Source organism: Diabrotica undecimpunctata, chromosome 7, assembly GCF_040954645.1.
Source record: "Diabrotica undecimpunctata isolate CICGRU chromosome 7, icDiaUnde3, whole genome shotgun sequence".
In the NCBI taxonomy this organism is placed as follows: domain Eukaryota; kingdom Metazoa; phylum Arthropoda; class Insecta; order Coleoptera; family Chrysomelidae; genus Diabrotica; species Diabrotica undecimpunctata.
This window is the reverse complement of record NC_092809.1, coordinates 144218858-144239042: the sequence shown is the minus strand read 5'-3', so window position 1 is coordinate 144239042 and position 20185 is coordinate 144218858. Positions and strand designations below refer to the sequence as shown.

Genomic DNA, 20185 nt, shown 5'->3' with positions numbered 1-20185 from the left:
TAACTACGTTTTTATTGGTAATTCTGTATAGTTTTCTTTTTATGAATGTGAAAAATGTTGTCTTCTTTATGTGAAATGATCAATAAAAGAATACAACAATTCCATAAATAAGAGAGTGTCGTGAACCACGTATTTTAACCTTGTAACCCACAAAATAAAATAGGCGTATAACCTTTGAACCGGTGAATTTTAAGATTGCTTTGACAATTTCGATATTAAGGCAATACACATGTAAACGGATTATCGATCAGTTGAAACTTAAAGATAGGAAAGGTAGTGAGTGCTATTTTATAATTTTAAAGGAACACGTTTCAAATGTGAATGCATTAACTCATCAGATCTTTATAGTAATAAAAGTACAAAACTAAATTTTCTCTATACCTCTGTCTTACATTCTTACTTTTATAAATAAAAAATTGATGATGTATATCAATTTATATACGATATGTTTAAATAAATTGACAAAGGGAAAAATTTTTAGTTTATAATGTAATTTAACAAGATTTTTTCTTCTATAAAGTTTGTCTTTTGTCTCTTTGCCACGCTTTAACTGTATATTGCATTTTTCTTCTTCTTGATGAGCCTCTCCGTTACGAATGTTGGCGATCATCATGACAATCTTTATCTTATTTGCAGCAATGCGGAAAAGCTGCACAGATGTTGTATTGATCCAGATTCTGAGGTTCTTTAACCAAGATGTTCTTCTTCTTCCTGGACCTGGTTTTCCAAATATTTTTTCTTGCAGGATGCCTTGAAGGGGAGCATATCTGGATTCGTTTCGCATAATATGTCCGAAGAACTGTAACTTTGATGATGGTCAGTACTTCTCGATTCTTATTCATTCTTTTGAGGACCTCCTCATTTGTGACTCGGTCAGTCCACGGGATCTTAAGCATTCTCCGATATTTATTGCATACAGTACTTTAAATTATTCTGTGAAGCTTCTGAGTCTTTCAAACCATTTATCGGCGATTACTTTATTTTATCTTCATTCTACAGGGTTTTTCGTAAAATTCCTATGTAATAGCCGTCATTAAACTTATATGGAGTAAAAATATAACTGTTAAAAATCCTACCAAAATTTGTGAATTTCATGAAATAAAAAGCAATCAAAATAATTGTGCATATATATATATATATATATATATATATATATATATATATATATATATATATATATGAACAATTACGTAATACGAAATTTGCCCTCCATCGATATACCTATTTTGTTTTTTGTTTTCCTGTTTTTCGAGACACGCCATTACATTTTACTTTTATTATTCACTCGCATTAACCTTTTATATTTGTTTTAAAGGTTTTAACGTTTGACATTTCTTTCCTCAGGTAGTTGTAGCTCTCTCCATGGTTATTGTTAGTTGTTTTGTTGCCGTGAAAACCATCAGGGTCTTCTAACTCTAATGCCAAGCATTGTTCGCATTGCTCCTGTGGTGATCCTTTCCCAAATTAACATGCTGTTTTTCTAACTAGGCTGCACCATACTGAAGATGACCAAAAGTCTGAAATACGTATATACGGTTGCCTGCCATTGATGTACCTATTTTGTTTTTTGTTTTAAGAGAGAGATTTAAAAAAATGTAGTTAGGATTGGTCTAGTAAATATGGCAAACGTAAATTGTATGAAAATTTAATAATAAAAGTTTAATAAATTGTGTTAAACTGTATCATAAAGACCCTGGGTCTTCATTCTGGCTTTTCATTATTCATTTAATCAGCTCAGTTGACTTATAGATCTCCTGGTGTATGTGGCATCTCAGTTGTTTCTTCCATCGCCTTAGCAGCAACCATATATCGAAGATCACGGCTTATACGAAGGCTGCAATACCAAGTATTTCAGAGATGGATAGTTTGTCCTTTTATCTCCCGATTTCAGTTGTTTTTCTGTTGATCTTCTTTTTCTCGTGCGGAACACAAGATTCTTATTCTTAAGGCAGGATCACCATGATTGGACTTTCACTCGGCCAAACCATGTTTTACTTTGTAATAAATAACAATAGTACTTTCCCTTTCTTTATTGATAAAAGTAATACTACATTATAACTGAAATGTTTGACATATATTTTCTGCTGACTCTGCAGAGTCGCAAAAGAGGTTTTGATGAATGTTTATTCACGTTTTGTTTATTTGATGTTGAATGGGATCAAGCAAAGTTTGGTTATTACGATATAATACCTAACATATTTTAATAATTAAAAATGTAATGCCCAATATATTAAAAAAACCCATGTGGGATACTCCACAATTCACATGGCAAATAAAACAATAAAACACTACTTACTTGTTGATTTTTGTTCTTGATTTTATACAATATCTAGTTAAATTCTTATTCAATCAATATACAAACTAGCCACATGCTGATATTAACAGTATATTATTGTTATTGCTATTAGGAATTTATTAACTTTACAATGATTTGTTAAGTATTTAGATTTAACAAGGCTTTCGTTTCTTTTTGTTGGTTGGTGATGGTTTAAACTTTCTTTTTTTTTTCAATTTCCTAAGCAGATTCTATATAAATCTTGATCCCTTTCATTTTACCACAAAGTTGATCAAGATAACTAAATTACTGTAAGTGATATAACAAAATTACAGTGTCTTAACTAAATTATGTGGTGTCTTACCGAAAAAATAAACAAATAATTGTGGTAAAAGTAGTTTTACGCTTCCTGCGCCACGTTTTTCACTCGGTAACGTTGAAATAGTACGCATTTATTCGCTTAATTCTACAATGGAAAGCTTTATTGAAAATATCAAAGACTAATCACCATAATCACGTTCGTTTTGTAATAACCAACAATCATTGTGAAATGTAGGTTGACCAGGTCGGCTTCGGCGTGCAACACAAATCGACCATAGTCTGATTCAATCATCTGTTATGGCTGTATCATTTTTCTGACATCATCATTACCATCATCTAGTCATATTTATGTAGTGAAATCTTCCTGGGTAATAATTGCTTCTTTCTTCTTTTGGTTTCCTCTATGCAGTGGTGTAGAAAAAAAGTATGTAGATAAAAAAAGATTTTTTTATTCATCGATAAAGAAAATCGATTGGATTCTAGCGTTCGATACCTTAGCAATCAAAGCAATTAGTTTCTTCCACTTATTATACTATATATATACATACATTATATTATTAAAAGAAGAGAATTTGGTACAGATGATTCAAACTGACTTCAATATCATTCTAGTAATTCTTGTATAGCCCCATCTTATTTAACCCAAAATTTTTATTGTTAGCAACCATTCGATTTTTGGCAACGTGTTAAGACGCGTCTACACTGGAGCAACATTTTTTAACATAATACAACAAAAACTTGTTACAACATAAAATGTTTATATTTGTTGGAATATGTTGTGTTGCGTTGCATAAAGTTGGTGTTGCGATTCAACACAAGTTGTAGTATGTTGTATAAATCCGTTTCTAGCGGTAAAGATCAAAGGATAATATGAAACAAAGTGAAACATTTGTCAACATTGCTTCGATGTGGACGGATTGTTGCGAGTTGAGACCTGTTGCAAATTGAGTGACTAGACAGTAGACAGACCGCCGCGTCTATATTTAGTGATGGCGTTTAAGTGGACTTCGGAGAATTGTTTAAATTTAATTGACAATTATAGACAACATCCATGTATTTGGAATCCTAAAAATGTTAAATATAAATGCAGAGAATCAAAAAATGATGCATGGAATGCAGTTTGTTCAGCTGTAGGGTGCTCATCTCAGGAAGAGGCAAAAAGAAAAATCCGTAATTTGGTGGCTCAGTTTTATAGAGAGCAAAAAAAATATCGCAGCATGAAAAAATCTGGAGCAGGCGCTCAGTTTCATTCCAAGTGGTTTGCCTACGATGCATTAGTATTTCTTCGAGACAAAAACAAAGTCCGCCCATGCAAGGAAAGTGAAGCTGAGAACGTGGTAAGTAAACACACAATGTTTTTAGATATTAACTTTTCTGTTATTAATTATCCAAACAAATAAATAGGCAATTTCAATTTATACATGAATTATAATTCAATAATTATTCTGCCACGGCACCATCCCCAAAGGTGTAACGAAAAAATCTGCAAACTCTTGCCTAATATCTTTTGCTTCAGTTGATGCATTTCGTGCAACTTTCTTGTATGAAGTAAATGTATTACTCTGAGTTTCTTTTCTCCACGATCCTTCTAAAACACGTCCTGTATCTTTATCTTCACCGTCATATGTACCTGGGGGATTGTAGGAATTTTTAGATCTTGAACTATTCCTTAAAAAATTATGCAAGTAAATGCAAGCCATAACAACAACTTCTGCAGTTTCTGGTTCTAAAAGTAAGGGTTTTCTAAATATTCTAAAAATCGAAGATAACATTCCAAAAACATTTTCTGATATTCTTCTCGCTCTACTGAGACGGTAATTAAATATCCTTTTGGGAGACCCTTTGTCCTGCGCCCCAGGGTAGGGTTTCAGTAAATTTGATGATAATGGGAAGGCATCATCCCCTAAAAATACGTGAGGGACTAATTTCTCACGTCCTGGTAAAGAGCTATATTCTGGAAGGTTGAGTTTGCAGCGAGTTAATAGTTTTTTGAATAATGTATTTTCGAAAACTCCTCCATCAGATATTCTCCCTTGGGAGCCTACATGAAAATACAAAAATCGGTCATTAGCATCCATTACGCCGAACAGAACAATGCTAAAAAACGTTTTGTAATTGAAGAAATCACTTCCACTGTTTTTTGGTGCTTGTATTGCAATGTGCTTGCCATCCATGACGCCTACACATTTTGGAAAATTCCAAAGAACACTGAATCCATTAGTAATTGTTTCCCATTCTTGAGCAGTTTTAGGCATCTGAAATACAAAAAAATCATTACTTATGCTAAAAATGTAGATCACTGTAATATTAGGCGTTTTCCTACTTTGTAGTGTTTACATTTTATACAATGTATTTTTCTTTTCAGGATGACCTTAATGACTCTTCCTCCGAAACGGATTTAGATGATTCACAAGTAACAGATTATGATGAAGGTGGAAATGAGACCCAAGAATTTCAAGATGCAGAAAATGGCAACGAAGGCATGAAAGACTTGTATAACGATGGTTCTCAAAACCCATCAACATCTAACGCTGCTTGTGAGAAGCCTTCGGCATCTAACAAATCCTCTCAAGAGCCTCGTAAAAAAACCGTGGAAAATCCGAACTGCACAAATCTTGATGAATTTAAACACCCTAATAAAACTAGACGTGTCACTTACAAGAAAAATCGATGATAACGCTCGAAAAGAAAAGGCATATAAAATAATTCAAGACATACAAAATAAACGACAGCGAGAAAAATTCGATGTATTTGGAGAACATATGGCGTGTAAAATTAGGGATTTGAATACCACCTGCGCACAAAATATTGTAGAACATCTTATAGGTAATATTTTGTTCGATGCAAGTATGGGTAAATATGATTATGGAATGCCACAATCAACTAACACATATGAGCCAATTTTATCAATGCAACCTTCCACGAGACCACAATCACATTCATCGTATTGCGCATATAAGCACACCAGCTATATCACCAGCGGAGACATACATACAAAACTCTTCAGACTCCTCTACTGCTTTCGGTTCCTCAAACATTCTCGCAGAGGCATTTCAATTAAGTAACATGTAAAACTTCTAAAGTTATCAATAAAAAAGTACAATAAAGTTTACTTACCTTAACTTGGTCTTTAATTGCATTTACTAGCGCAGCACATACTTCTGGTACTATCTTTGAGATAGCTTGTTTCTAAATCTTAAATAAATACATCAAGCTGCTGTAGGAATCTCCAGTTGCCAGAAAGCGCAATGTTACAGCTAATCGTTCTTGTGGAGGTATAGCCTTTCTACAGTTAGTATCTGCTTTTCTTATCACTGGTGCAATTTTTTGCAGCAAAAATTCCATATCTGAACTACTCATGCGCAAAAAATGTTAGAAGCACCCATCGGTTCGAAGTTCTAATAAAACGTCATCTTTCTTTAAATCCGATAATATTTCCTTTCCACCATATTTTTCCCTTTTCTTTAAACTTGGACGGACCCAACATTTACGCTTCCGTTTTCGTGAATCACCACACAAAATTAGAAAGCACGCGGTAGCAGTTAATAAGTCTTCCTCCATCATGTCACAAAACTACAGCATTATGGGCAGTATGGTTGTACTCAACTGAATTTGTGATTCAACAAGTTCAAACATTCATTAACATTGTTGCACTAGTGAGGACAGTTTGTTTTATGTCAAAAGTTTAATAAATTAAACATTTAGCAACTTGTTGCAACATAAAATTGCTACAAGTTGCCAAATGTTGCTCCAGTGTGGACGCGCCTTTATTGCATATAATGTGGTTATATGTTCATAAAGGGTCGTTCGTATTTACTTTACCGATAAATCTTTTTCATAACCGATCTATTAGTCCTAAATTCTGCTTCGTATTTTCCTTTCCTTTTTCCTTGCTTTTTCTAAAGGAGGTAAATAAGTATGAGATAAGAATTAGTAATTAATAGAGACATTCTTGTTTTAGGCTTTGTAGCCTCTAAGGAATTGATTGATATTTTGGTTGGATGTTTAATTTCCGTAAACGACAATCGGATGGAAGTCACAGCAAGGCTTAAAAGCGGGCGTCGCCAATCGTCTATCGATTGCTGTTGCCTGTCAAACATTTTCTTCACGAAGATATTCGTCAAGCGGTAGATCGATAGAAATACCAAATCGCAACTAAAAATAAGAGTTGTTTGGGCTTTCTTTTAGTGATTGTGTAGAGGTTAGCTAGGATAGGAACCTAGGCGAGATATCTATACCTGTATTAGATACCTGTATATAAATGGAGATGCGGGATCTAATTCGTCAGGGTATTTGCGTATGTGATTTCTACGTTTTTTTGTAATCATGATTTTCATGCAGTTGGAAGTCTTCGAGCATCGTTGTTTGATTTAAGTTTATTTTATGTCTTTTTCTTTAAGTACCATTTTCGCGACGAAGGTTGGCAATCATCATGGCTATTCTGACCTTCGAGGCAGCTGCTCTGAACAATTGCCTTGAGCTGCAACCAAACCACTATCTTAGGTTCTTCAACCAGGATACGCGTCTTCTTCCTACGCTTCTCCTACCCTCTATTTTTCCTTGAATTATGAGTCTCAAGATGTTGAATCTTTCTCCTCTCATCACATGTCCAAGATATTGCAATTTTCTTTCTTTTATTGCATTTTTCATTCCCCTATCTCTGCCTATTCTCCTTAACACTTCTGTATTCGTGACTTTATCTACCCATGGAATCCCTAACAATCTTTCAAATGTACACATTTCAAACACATTAAGTTGATTTATTGTATTCCGGTTTAATGGTTTAATGTCCATGATTCAGCTCCATAGTAGAGTACACTGTTTAATTAGCCTTATTCTGAGGGCCAATGTCAGATCTTTGCTGCATAAAATTTTTTTCATTTTCACGAAGTTGACACGTGCTTTTTCAATTCTGACTCTTATTTCTGCAGTATAATCGTTATTTTCTGTGATTATCGTTCCCAAGTAAGTATATCTTTTTACTCTCTCAATCTGCTGGCCGCCTACCGTTAATATCTCGTTCTACCTACCGTGTATTGTTGTTTTTGCTAATTTTCATAAATTTGGATTTTTTTGATGTTAAAAAGAGTCAGTATTCTCCACTATATCTTAATATTTTCCACTATTCTCCACTATTTCATGTCTTGTGCGACGTTTTTCTAGAGATAACGTCTTTTCTTTTTTTATATTGACTTTTCGATGTTGTTCTTATCTTACCTGCATGTTGTTGAAATATATATATATATATATATATATATATATATATATATATATATATATATATATATATATATATATATATATATTATAAAGCGTTAACTATTATTAACCAATATGCATATATATAAAAAACATTTTAATTATCTACACGTCCTTTGTTGATTAATTTTAATCAACTAAACTAGATTGATTTGCCTGACTTAGTCAACCGAGACACGCTTTCAACTTTTAAATTCCTCACGGTTTACAACTTTCCATTCCATATTTTTGAATATTTTTAACGGAATTACAAAAATGTCGCGACTGCATAAGATATTCAGTTGAGCATTACCAGTATCGGTACTATTAATATTCATAAAATGTTACCGACGCATGCAAAGGAAGTGCAGTTGCAAAAGAAAAATCAATTTCCTATGGATTTCGAGTGAAATTTTTTTTTTGTAAGATCTGATATGGTTTTGAAACTAAAGGAAATTGGAAATTAGGGCAAAGATCGCATGGTATAATTAGTAAAGATAATATTGTCGATTTCTTTAGTTGATTTCCAGTGTATAATAGTAAATTATTTAGCAATATCTTAAATGGAAAAATGTATAAAACAGTTACGTTAACATAGCGGAGGTTCCTGATTTTTCGAGCTCTCACTGGTATTGATCCTTGCCATCCATCAAAGACAATACAATGTTTGGACGGTATACAGTAATTATAATGCGTTATTTTAAATATTTTGAAGTTAAATATCTTTTAAATATTTCGGAACTTAGGTAAAATGGGATTTCAGAATATCCGTCATATTGGTGTAAGGGTTGTTTTTTCTTCTTTCATTGATATATTCCATATATATATTTTAAAAGATAATGTATACAGGTGATTGATTCGGTACAGCTAGGGCAAAAAGGAATCAGCCCTTTATTTATTAAAGAGATGTGGGTTATTAAGGTATTATATATTTGTAATCGATTTATTATTAATTGTTTAATGCTTTTTGTTATCTTATACATATCTTAATAAAACAATAATGTTATTAAAGAAGTTGGTTAAAAACAACAAACAAATCACTGAATTACTTTAGAAAGTTTCATAGATCGTTAACCTATGTCTTAGCCGAACGTGATACTTGCATTTTGTGTTTTATGGCCCTATATACAGTTTTATATACCTATTTACCTATGAATGGTATTAAAAAGATTGTTAAGAAAATGTAGAAATTGAGAGCGGTGCTGTAGTTTTTTGAAAGTAAAATAAAATAATAATTTTGATACGATACTATTCTCCACTGTGCGGTTTCACTACTTATATTACTTATTTCAATTTTATATAACAACTAATTGTTTAATTAATCTATTTCGCGTACATTGCTTTATACTGCGTCTGGAAATTTTTAATACCATAGTTTTTTTGACACAGTTGACAATCCTCAATATAATTTTATAAACCGTGACGAAGAATTTTAAAATTATTAAAAATTTAAATGGACAAAGATACATGAAGGGATATGTCGCGAGAAACAGTACCAAATTCCTATTCTTTAACTACTAAATGATAAAATATCACAAATTCCACACTGAATTAGACAAAAAGCTATAAGACGTGTCATAGCAGAGGAAGAAATATTCTGGTAACTTAATATGATTAAACAGAAGAAACCGTAGATAATTATGATAGTACTGATGATGCTATCTAATCTGAAGACAACAAAATATTTATTTAGATATGTAATAAAAGTTCTTTCGTGTAAATGTTTCAATTTGAATAATAAAGAAAGGACAGTTGAGATTTGATTTCAGCATAGTGCTTCCACTATTCGCTTATTTGTTTTTTAACAATTTCATTTTTAAATTTTCGTTGAGCAGAAGAAATTGCTAGATTATTGTCATCAGAAAATTTAAAAATTAAACTTTTAATGTCCTTATCGAAATACGGCCTCTAACCAGCTTCCCATTTTGTCACTAGTGTTTGTGAAGGAAGTGGCCATATAAACATTTTTTTTACTTGAAATTAAATCATTCACAATAGGAACGTTTCTTCTATTTTTTTCGGCAATCCTCTTAATACCATGGGCTAACCATGGCAAGTAAATCACTTTGTAATAAAATATTTGTAAACCTTTTCGTGCCTTCACCATAAATGAAACAGCATTAGACAAAAAACAAATTTTTTTCAAGCAATTTTGCTACGTCCTTAACCTTTTCTGCTTTTAGGTTTACAACAATACGAATTTCTTTTGGGTTGATCTGTCCAATAGTGCAGTTGGTCTTACAAATTTTCCTCTCTGCATCACTGTCAAGGTTGTAAGCCATCTCTCTTTTCACAACGATGTTTCCCAATTTACTTTTCCGAAGAACTATTCGTCGGCAGGTTAAAATGAAGTTGAGCCGCTGTTTTCATAAAACTTTTCGCTTCTTGTTTTCAGTCCAACGGTACCCAATCCCTTCCAATCAACTTAATCGTACCATATTTTTTGAAAATTCCATGATATTCTTCTTTTGTCACAATTGTGTTGATTTTTTTTAATGTTTTCTCTATCATCCCAAATACTCTGTCGGCAGGAAGGAATGAGTACCCTGTTACAGAAAAGACAGTTTCAATTTTTCGTATGCTTGTTGGGGCACAGCTATCCAGAAACTTGCAGCACATATTTAAAATATTTATATTCTTATTTTGTCCAGCGCAACCATCAGACACCAAACGAATGGAGTCATATCCTGAGAGATCAGCTGATCTCAACTCATTGAATACAATGGAAGCAACCACGTTGGATGATTTTTTTGCTTCTTCTTCCGTCCAGGTATAAATTAAGACAGTACTGGGATTCAGGGATTCATTTGACAATCCTTTAACTACTGAAAGGTTATAACAGTAAAACTGTCGTGAATACTACGCACTTGAATCAGTTAATTTTGACAAAACAAGGTTCTTATTACAATCAAAACTCAAAATAAGACATTCTTGTGGTTTTTCTCGCAGGTGTTGGAACAAGGCTTGGGCCTGTTTCTTATGTAACTCCATTTTCATTTTTAGACACTTTTTTCTTCCTTCGTTTTTTCCACTTGGATAAGGTTTTGTTATTCTAGGCAAGTACTACATTCATCTATGCTAGGGTAAGAGAATCCAATGTTGAAATCTGAACAAAATTATTTTCCTGAAAAATCCCTGAGTAACCTTCTCAGATTATTCTTTACCATAATTGAACATTACAATTACAAGATTTTTGGGGCCGTAAATGAAAATAGGCTATGGCGTCGAAGATACAACTTTGAACTGTATCAGTTATACACCGATCCAGATATTGTGAAATTCGTTAAAGTGCAGAGACTTAGATGGGCTGGACACATTGCTAGGATGTCAGATCACGAATACACGAAGAGATTAACATTTTCAAAACCAGAGGGCACAAGAAGCAAAGGACGACCACGAATGAGATGGATTGATGATGTGGAAGAAGACCTACAGATTCTAGGGGTTAGAAGATGGAGGGAAGTTGCCAGAAATCGACACGAGTGGCGACTTCTTTGTGAGCAGGCCAAGATCCACAACGGATTGTCGAGCCACTTATGATGATGATAATTGAACATTTTTTACATTTTGGCGATATTCATGTCTGATGGTAGGTAGACACGTGATGAGTGATGTCGTAAATAATGCGATTCAATAGCTTGAAAACTACAGATGAACTTTTTACTTCTTCTCTTTTCGGAGCAAACTTAACTTCCTTGTGGTTTCCGCCTCGGGTTTTCACTGGGACATGAGATACACCGTTCTTAAATTTTCAGAACACTCCTATAATTCTATGCTTAGTAATAGGCTGCATCACCTTGAGAAAAGCATCCCTGCAAACGTTGAGATTGTTGCCAGCATAGTTTATAACCGAATATTTGAAGGATGTGGGTTTCCCCTTTATAGTCTCAAGCTTCTTTCTTTTGAGGTTGGATGGGCCAGCCTGACAGTATTTCAAAATGAACGCATTTTGCTTGCTTTTTTCTGGGATGGATTAAAATTCTTTGTGGAATTCCATGACATCATGCATTGTTTAAAGCTAACACTGGTATCCAACTCGGTGATGACAGGTGCGGTACAGAGGAAGACCTTTGGCTGAGTACCTGCAATAACATACAAAAGAAGGAATCAATTAAACTTTAGTTAATTCAATGAATAGTCTATTCATTTAAGTCAATAGTCAGAATTTTCATTAGGAATCTCTCAATTTTATGAAAAATTTTAGCGAGTGGTACTAAGCTGGTCATGTTTTCACAACCAAGTTTCAAGCTTTATATTTTAAAATCAGACATTATTATATCACTTAAAAAGTATTCATAACTTGGATGAACATATATAGTAACTTCTGACATATAAAACTTACATCCACCTATCGACAATTTCTTATAGCAATCAAATGTTAAGAACATGATTGGGTTCAATGATTAGAATTACCTTTGTCGTTTCTGGATGTTTTCTTCCATTTTTTGGGATCGCTCTTCCTCTTACGCGTCGTCCTTGGATTGACAAATATATTTGACTCCATGAATGGACCGCGAAAAAAAACAGTTTAAACTAGTAAAAAACACAAATAAAACGATTAACATCAAACAAGTTGAAAGCAATGACGGCCATTGTGGATTTCTCAGTCATGTGATCACAATACAGCCTTTTCATTGGCAGTTGGGGAGATGTCCATTTTTGAAATAAACCTCCATAGCAGGAGTCCGTTTCTGAAACAAACCTTCAACTGTGAAGTTGAAAATAACGTATTTGCGTCCATCATGGACGGAAACTATTATTACCGTTGAAAAGAACAGGAACAATTCTATAAGAAACCACTACTAATTAAATTTTTATTTTTTAAATTATGTTCGTCTTTGATCTGAAGCCACTCATATATTCAAACATACAAAAGCGTAAACTTTTGGTCACATAATGATGTACATACAAAACCAATCAAATACAACCCATAAAAAAGTGCATAAAAACGCATAATTCTTTTTTGGCAAAATGTTTCTTATTTTATACTGTTGTACACAAATTATACATAATAAATATACGTTTTTACTGGTAACAGTAAGTAAATACTTAAATACCCACAATTTTCTAACAGTTCTTCTGCCGACTTCCTGTTTCGTGCAAAGCAAAGAACTCGCTCAATTAAATTAATTTTTACCTCAACGATACTTATTATTATTTTAATATTACTAATTATTTGTCAAATTTAAACTAAATATAACATAAATATGGTGGAGGTGGTGGTTATTTGTACAGTTATAGTGACTTTTTTAATAAATAAACAAAGTTCAAAATTTATCATGACGATTTTGACAAAATTAGACAAAACAAGCGGCGATTATTATTGTATTTGTTTGTTGGTTCCGCAATTTGGTAACTGTATAACAATTATTGAAATAATTGAAAATACTTTGTTGTCCTTTGTGATTTTTTTGTTCAATTTTTAACATTATTATTTATCCATTACTTGTTTTATTTCTTCCATAAACTTTTTTCTGCATATGTTTCTTTAAAATTTTTTTCCAATGAGTCTGCTGTCACATCGTTTTTTTGTTTCAATCTCTTCTTCTTTCTAACATGCCTTATTAAGTCCCACTGACGTTCACGATTAACAAGGCAAGTCTCTTTCTCTTAAGCTGTCCTGAACAATTGTTCTACTCTCCGTAGCCAGGTCTTCTTCTCCTTCTTCTTCTTTTGGCATCATAACCCTGGATGGGTCTTTGCCTGTCTGGCTATGTCCTTCCATTCAGATCTCTCTTGTGCCTTTCTTCTCCATTGTCTTATGTTCATTGTTTTCAGGTCGTCTTCCACGTCATCCAACCATCTCGTTCTGGGCCTTCCTTTTTTTCGCCTTCCTATGGGCTTCCATTGTAACATTTTCTTTGTTGTTTTTGCATCGTTTTGTCTCTGCACATGTCCCAGCCATGACAGTCTTTGACTTTTCACAAATCTTACAATGTCATAACCTTCATTTAACTCATTAACCTCGTCGTTTCTCCTGATTCTTCATGTGCCATCTTCCTCTTGTACCGGGCCATATACTTTCCTCAGTATTTTTCTCTCGAATGTCCTGAGTTGGGCTTCATCTTTTTTCGTCATTACCCAAGTTTCACATCCATAGGTTACTACGAGTCTAATCAGTGTTCTGTAGATAGTCATTTTGGTTCTTTTGTCTAATAATTTCGATGTCATCAATCTTTTATTAGCATAGTATGTACGATTCCCGCTGGAAATACGTGCATTAATTTCGCTACTTACGGAGTTATTCTGATTGATTTCTGTTCCGAGATATGTAAAGGCATCCACTCGTTCGATAGTATAGTTGTCTATTGTGATATTATTTTCATTGTTAGTTATTCTTTTGACTGTCATATACTTCGTTTTTGCTTCGTTTATTTTGAGACCTCTTTTTCTTGCTTCAGGATCAATTTGTTTGAACACTTCCATTAGTCGTGGCTTATTCCTACTAATGATGGCTACATCGTCTGCATATGTAGTAATTTGTACTGATTTGGTGTTTATATGGCCGGTTATATTGGTTTTTCTGATGACTGCCTCAAGAACTAGGTTGAATAGCATGGTTGATAGGGCATCTCCCTGTCTTACTCCCATGTTGATGTTAAACAAGGGAGTCAGTTCTCCATGTACTCTGACTGCGGCTTTTGAACCCTGCAATGTCATTTTTATGAGGCTGATGTATTTCTTAGGTATACCTAGATTACAAAGGTCTTCCAGCATTTTGTCTCTTTTCACACTATCAAAAGCTTGTTTTTTGACCCGTAGCCAGGCCTATCCTCTGATATTCTGCAACCACAAGCTTGTTTTATACCAATTCTTTTGCGTCCTTTTGTGATTTTACATATCATAATCAGTCGAAGGATATATTATTTTCTCCTAATTTAATGTCTAAAATATGCTATTCTTCTTGATATCAATCAACTGACGAGAAGCTTCTGCTTTGTTGGGAACTGCTACGTTTGTTTGGTTCGCCATCCACGACAGTTTTAGTGTTTAACCACATTTCAAAAACCTCTAAGCGGTTAATAGTATATATTTCCAAGGTCCATGCTTCGACCTTATATAAGAAAACTGACTATCTTCTTCTTCTTCGTGTGTCTTATCCTTTAAGAACATTGGTGATTATCACGGCATATTTTACTTTGTCTGCAGCAGTCCTGAAGGTTCTATTGTTGGTTGTTTTTCCACTCTGCTCCAATTACATCTTTTTTTTGACAGCTCCTTCTGGTTATTTTTCTAATTTAACTTATTTATTTGAGGAGATGATAATCCTTTCACTTTCACTTCTACCAAGGTAATGTTTCCAGTTTCAATATAATTACTTTGAATTTACTGATTTACAAAAAAAACACGATAAAAACAATTATTGCATATGTTAAATATGCTCATTATAATATCTGTTAACATTTAAGCTTCTCTTATTTCTATTTAATGGCCAAATCTGCTTATGTAATTTCTAAATTTTGTTATTTGATTTAACTAATTACAATTCGTGAGTGATGGCTCGCATTACTCGTTTTTGATGTAAGTTGCTCAAGCTGGTCAATGAACGTAGTGTGTATTATTAATTGCTACAAATCTTGTTCGCTGGACTACAATTTATAATGTTCATTATTAGGTTTCTTTGAAATTGGTTCGTGAAATTGGTAATGTTGAATGTTGTGTAATTGTGATTGTATAATTATACGAAGAAAAGCTAGCACGGTCACTGAGATGTGAGTAGTTTAGTGTGTTTATCTTTCAGATCATAAAAGGCACAAAATCTACTCATCCTAAATAAAATGAGTACATACCTGAATAAAGTCAGGCTCATAACAGGACCTTGAAACATTCTATCTCGTTATTTGATATGGCATGTGTATTACTTCACTGTCTGTACAAGAAATTTACAAACTAAAAAATCGTAAGCTAAACATACTCGTTAGCTGAAACAAAAAAGAAACTTTGAGGAATTAAAAATTTTATACGATTATACAATGATATAGGTACATTTTTTCAAAACTAGAAACAAGTTTGAGAATCCTACAATAGGCAGGCGCACTTGATGCGTAGTCAAATTACCGAAAATTATCTTGGTAACTGCCGGTCTTTTCACCTCCAGATAGATATGGTCCTATCTGACAAATAGTTGTCTAGAGGATAGACATTTATTCGTAGGATTAAACGTACCCTTCTTTTCACGTCAAATTATGCTGCGGTTACTTATCTGTCCGATAAACGTAAAATTTATTTCGAAACCCACCAAAGTTTCAATCCTTGAAGCGTGCACCGGAATAACGATTTATGTTACATGTTAGAACAATAATCTATGTGCCGTTGGACATCCAACGGTCTATGCAGTTTTGGCGTGACTGGTTAGATGGCGTAGCAGTACATTTTTACAATTATCATAAAAAGGAAAAACGTTCTATGTCATTAACGATGGCATCCCAATCGCACGTGGTTTTATCTCCTAGTACTCTGAAAACGGTTAATAAATTGGGAAAAAAAAAGTAAATGTAACTGAGTGGAAATATATAAAGCCAAAAACCTTAAGAGACACAGGAGAAGAGTATGTTTTAAAGAGAAATAAGATTTTCCCTGCAAAACAGAATAACGAAGGGTTATTTGCAAAAAATTGACTCTATAGTTAGCAACTGCTGATTTTCATGGTACTTTTTAGGATCAGGTGTGTAATATGACCTCCTGTTTAAATCCTGGATGCCATTCTTTTAAACTTGACAGAAAAATGCAGTATTTTACCAACCACATTATGATGATTAGTCACTCTCTTTTGAAGTGCATTGTTTTAAAAGAGCCGGGTTGTCGAAAAAGAGGTAAGATCGACAGCAATTCCAAAAAAAGACGAAAGAACTTTGCCAGAAAACTTTGTTAGATATTTTTTCTATTACATTGCGCCGTATTTAAACATTGCAATCTAAATTTAAGAATAATATTTTTACTCCCAAATATCAAAGAGAAAAACATGGAAACAGGCCTCATGCTTTTGTGGACGCTCACAAGGTTATGGTAAAACAACATATAAAAAGCTTTCCGAAACAACCCAGCCACTATTTAAGAGCTAAAACAGAAATATTATGGCATATTTAAAGCTTGTTATTGCAACAACAGAAGCGGAATGTAACACTATTACCACAGAACGTGAACTACACCACCGTAAAGCAGAAGCCGGATACAAATTTCTTAAGAAAGATCAGAATCATCATCATCAGTGGCATTACAGCTCGTTATGAGCCAAAGCCTTCTTCAGAACAATCTTCCATTCGCCCCTGTCTCTGGCAACTCTTCTCCATGCTTTAACTCCGATGGATTTTAGATCATCCTCTATGTTATCTTGATACCTAAGTTTTGGTCTTCCTCTGGCTCGTCTTCCCACTGGTTCTCTTCGGTCGAAAATTTTTCTGATCGTTACATCTTCATCTCGCCTAATTACATGTCCTACCCATCGAAGGCGTGTTAATTTAATACATTTTACAACGTCAGGTTCCCCAAAACTTCTATACAACTCAAAGTTGTAGCGCCTACGCCACAAACCCTGTTCTTGGATTCCTCCATATATTTTCCTTAGAATTTTTCTCTTGAAACGTTTAAGCAATTCTTGGTCATTCTGTGTAAGTGACTACGTTTCAGACCCGTATGTTAACACTGGCCTTATTAGTGTTTTATATATGGTCACTTTAATTTTTCTGGGTAGTTTTGGGGCCATATGTTTCCTCAAGCCATAATAGCACTTATTGGCAAGCACTATTCTTCTTTTAATTTCTTCGCTGACATTGTTGTCTTTGGTCAGCAGCGAGCCCAGGTAGACGAAGGTGTCCACACCGTCCAGTTCCAGATCATTAATTAATAGTCTATCTATCTGGTTGCCTGATCTAGTACCGTTCGCGTCATAAAAAACTGGTACAACTCTTATTACCGAAAATCATGTTTTTCAAGTTGTGTAAGTTGATCTTGTCACATGTGTCATTCTAATTTCTAGGGCACTGTTGCCAGTTCAACGAAAATATTATATGAAATCAGCTAAAAGCAGGGCTGTGTGACAGACCGCCAGTTTTGAGTATTCTAAAAACTAAAACATCGAGCATTCTCGATCAGTCAGTCACATTAAATTTGTTTAAACATGCATCCTAAAAAATTCTCATATTCATTTTGTAATTTTTCATTATCTCAATTAAGTACTCATACCTTGATTTGTGTTTTATTATAATTTATGAAAATATTTCAATTCAAATATAGTGATAGATAAAATCAATCTAGACATAACTTTAAATTATTATAATAAAACATTACAGTGAGGTATTGGATCTGTCACTTTATAATCTACTTAGAAAGTATAATGTTAGTTTTTGTTAATGTTACCTTTCATATATAATAAATAATAAATTAATTTTGGTAGTTGGCCTCTGACTAAACTTATTGATACAAAATACAGTACGTGTTCGCTAGGTAATTGAAGTAAAAAATTAGATACAGTATATGCGTTCCAATGTTCCCTGTGCCAATAATCTAGGTTTAAAGATCCTTCAAATATTTTGGATATTAGCTGAACCCTATCTCTGGTTATTAAATTTATTAAATACGGTTTTTTATTGTTAATGATAAAAATAATACCTATCTAATAATAACTTTATTTTTTTTAATTAGATTTAGTGCAATTCCGTTATCTGTGATGGCAACAGCGAATTAATTCACGAACCACTGTATCCAGTCTGAACCCAGGTTTACATTGGGAAAAGAAAGTGTACCAGTTTTATATGACGGGAAGTGTACAATACATATACTTGGTTTTATGTGCGTTTATTTTTAATCCCATTCTAAGTGCAGACGCCCTTAGTGATCGAAATGCTTCGATCAGAGATTCTGTGGACCTAGCAATAATGTCTATGCCATCTGCATATCCAACTACTTGTACAGAAATATCAGAATACTGCTGTCAATATTACTAATGTTGTGGTGTTGTATGTTGACCCACAGCAAGTACTATTTTGTCCAACATTAACGCACTCTTCTATGTTTTACCAGCAACAACTTTCCTGCTATAACTTTAACATTCGCAATTGTGGAAGCAGTCATGCCACTATGCACTTATGGAATGACACAATCGCAAAACGAGGCTCCGAGGAAATAACGTCGAGTATTCTAAAATACATCTTGACAAACTAAGGGAAGGTGAAAAGGATATTCTTTGGTCAAATAGATGCCTGGGACGAAATAATAACTGCAGAATACTGGCCTTATATTTTTATCTCATCCAACTGGGTTATTTCACAGAAGTCAATTTTCACAGTTTTCTGCCTTGCGATCGAGACTTCGCAAAGATTTAGAGGCTAAAGAAAACGACAAAGAAATGATACCTTTGGATTGGAAAGACGTCATAGAAGAAGCATGTATTAATTCCCCATTTTGATGAGAAAATGATGAATAAAACAATCACCAAAACAAGCCATCGATGCCTTTAAAACGATCGATCTTGCAAGTGTTCACTGAAGTCTAAAATAACTGTTTTACCAATTGGTTTAAACGTATAAAAAAGTGTATCGATTTTGGTAGGACATATTTTGAAAAGCAATTAAGTACTTTAAGTCTATATATTTTTTGCCCCTGTGCCTTTATGCAAACCTAAAAGACAACCCTGGTATTATCAACTGGAAGTGCTTAGGAACTAAATAGAGGCCTTTTGATATTATAAACAACAATTCACATATACATTGGATATTTTAGAAGGTTTTTCTAGTTTTTGAACTATATTAAATATGTAACATAAATCATTGTTCCGGTTCACGCTTCAATTATTACAAAATCAAACTATTGGATGTATTAACTCTGTTGATTACATACAATATGAATGTGACTGAAAAATAAATTAAATTATGCAAAGAAACATTTATTAAAGAATAAAAAAATAATAAATATATATTAATTATTCTTCTGAGGTTTCTCCATAATACTAAAATATTATATAATGTTAGCTCAAACATTTTTAACTTTAGAAAGTTTAATAACTGTCTTCATTAAGCATTGTTTCTTAAAAATTGTCTTCATTTTGATCTCTCGCTGTTTTATAGAATGTTGCTGTAGATTAGAACAGTTGAATATTTTCAACTTTTCAGCCCATTTCATTGGATAAAATGGCTTTTCCTTCATACATAAAAAGTTCTGTTTATCTGGTTTTAATATAGAATTCATTATGGAAAGTTTCTTCGTGGATTGTGTAGTGGACTTAAAAATGGCTTCACTGTATAATCAGATTCCAAGTAACAACCAATTTCTATTATATCCATTTAAACTTCGTATCAGGAATACAGAAATATTATTTATACATACCTGGTAAGTACCTACAAAAACATATCCAGG

At 33.4% G+C, this 20185-nt stretch overlaps 2 protein-coding genes across 2 annotated transcripts in view; both read left to right on the top strand.

The window, feature by feature from the left end:
• Positions 1-20185, top strand: part of LOC140445966 (uncharacterized) — a 270222-nt gene that overhangs the window by 94067 nt on the left and 155970 nt on the right. The gene's annotated exons all lie outside the window — the stretch shown is intronic.
• Positions 3431-5270, top strand: LOC140446136 (uncharacterized). The gene is made up of 2 exons (XM_072538666.1): positions 3431-3933; positions 4962-5270. Exons 1-2 carry the CDS (start codon positions 3586-3588, stop codon positions 5268-5270), a joined length of 657 nt encoding a protein of 218 aa, XP_072394767.1. The 5' UTR covers positions 3431-3585.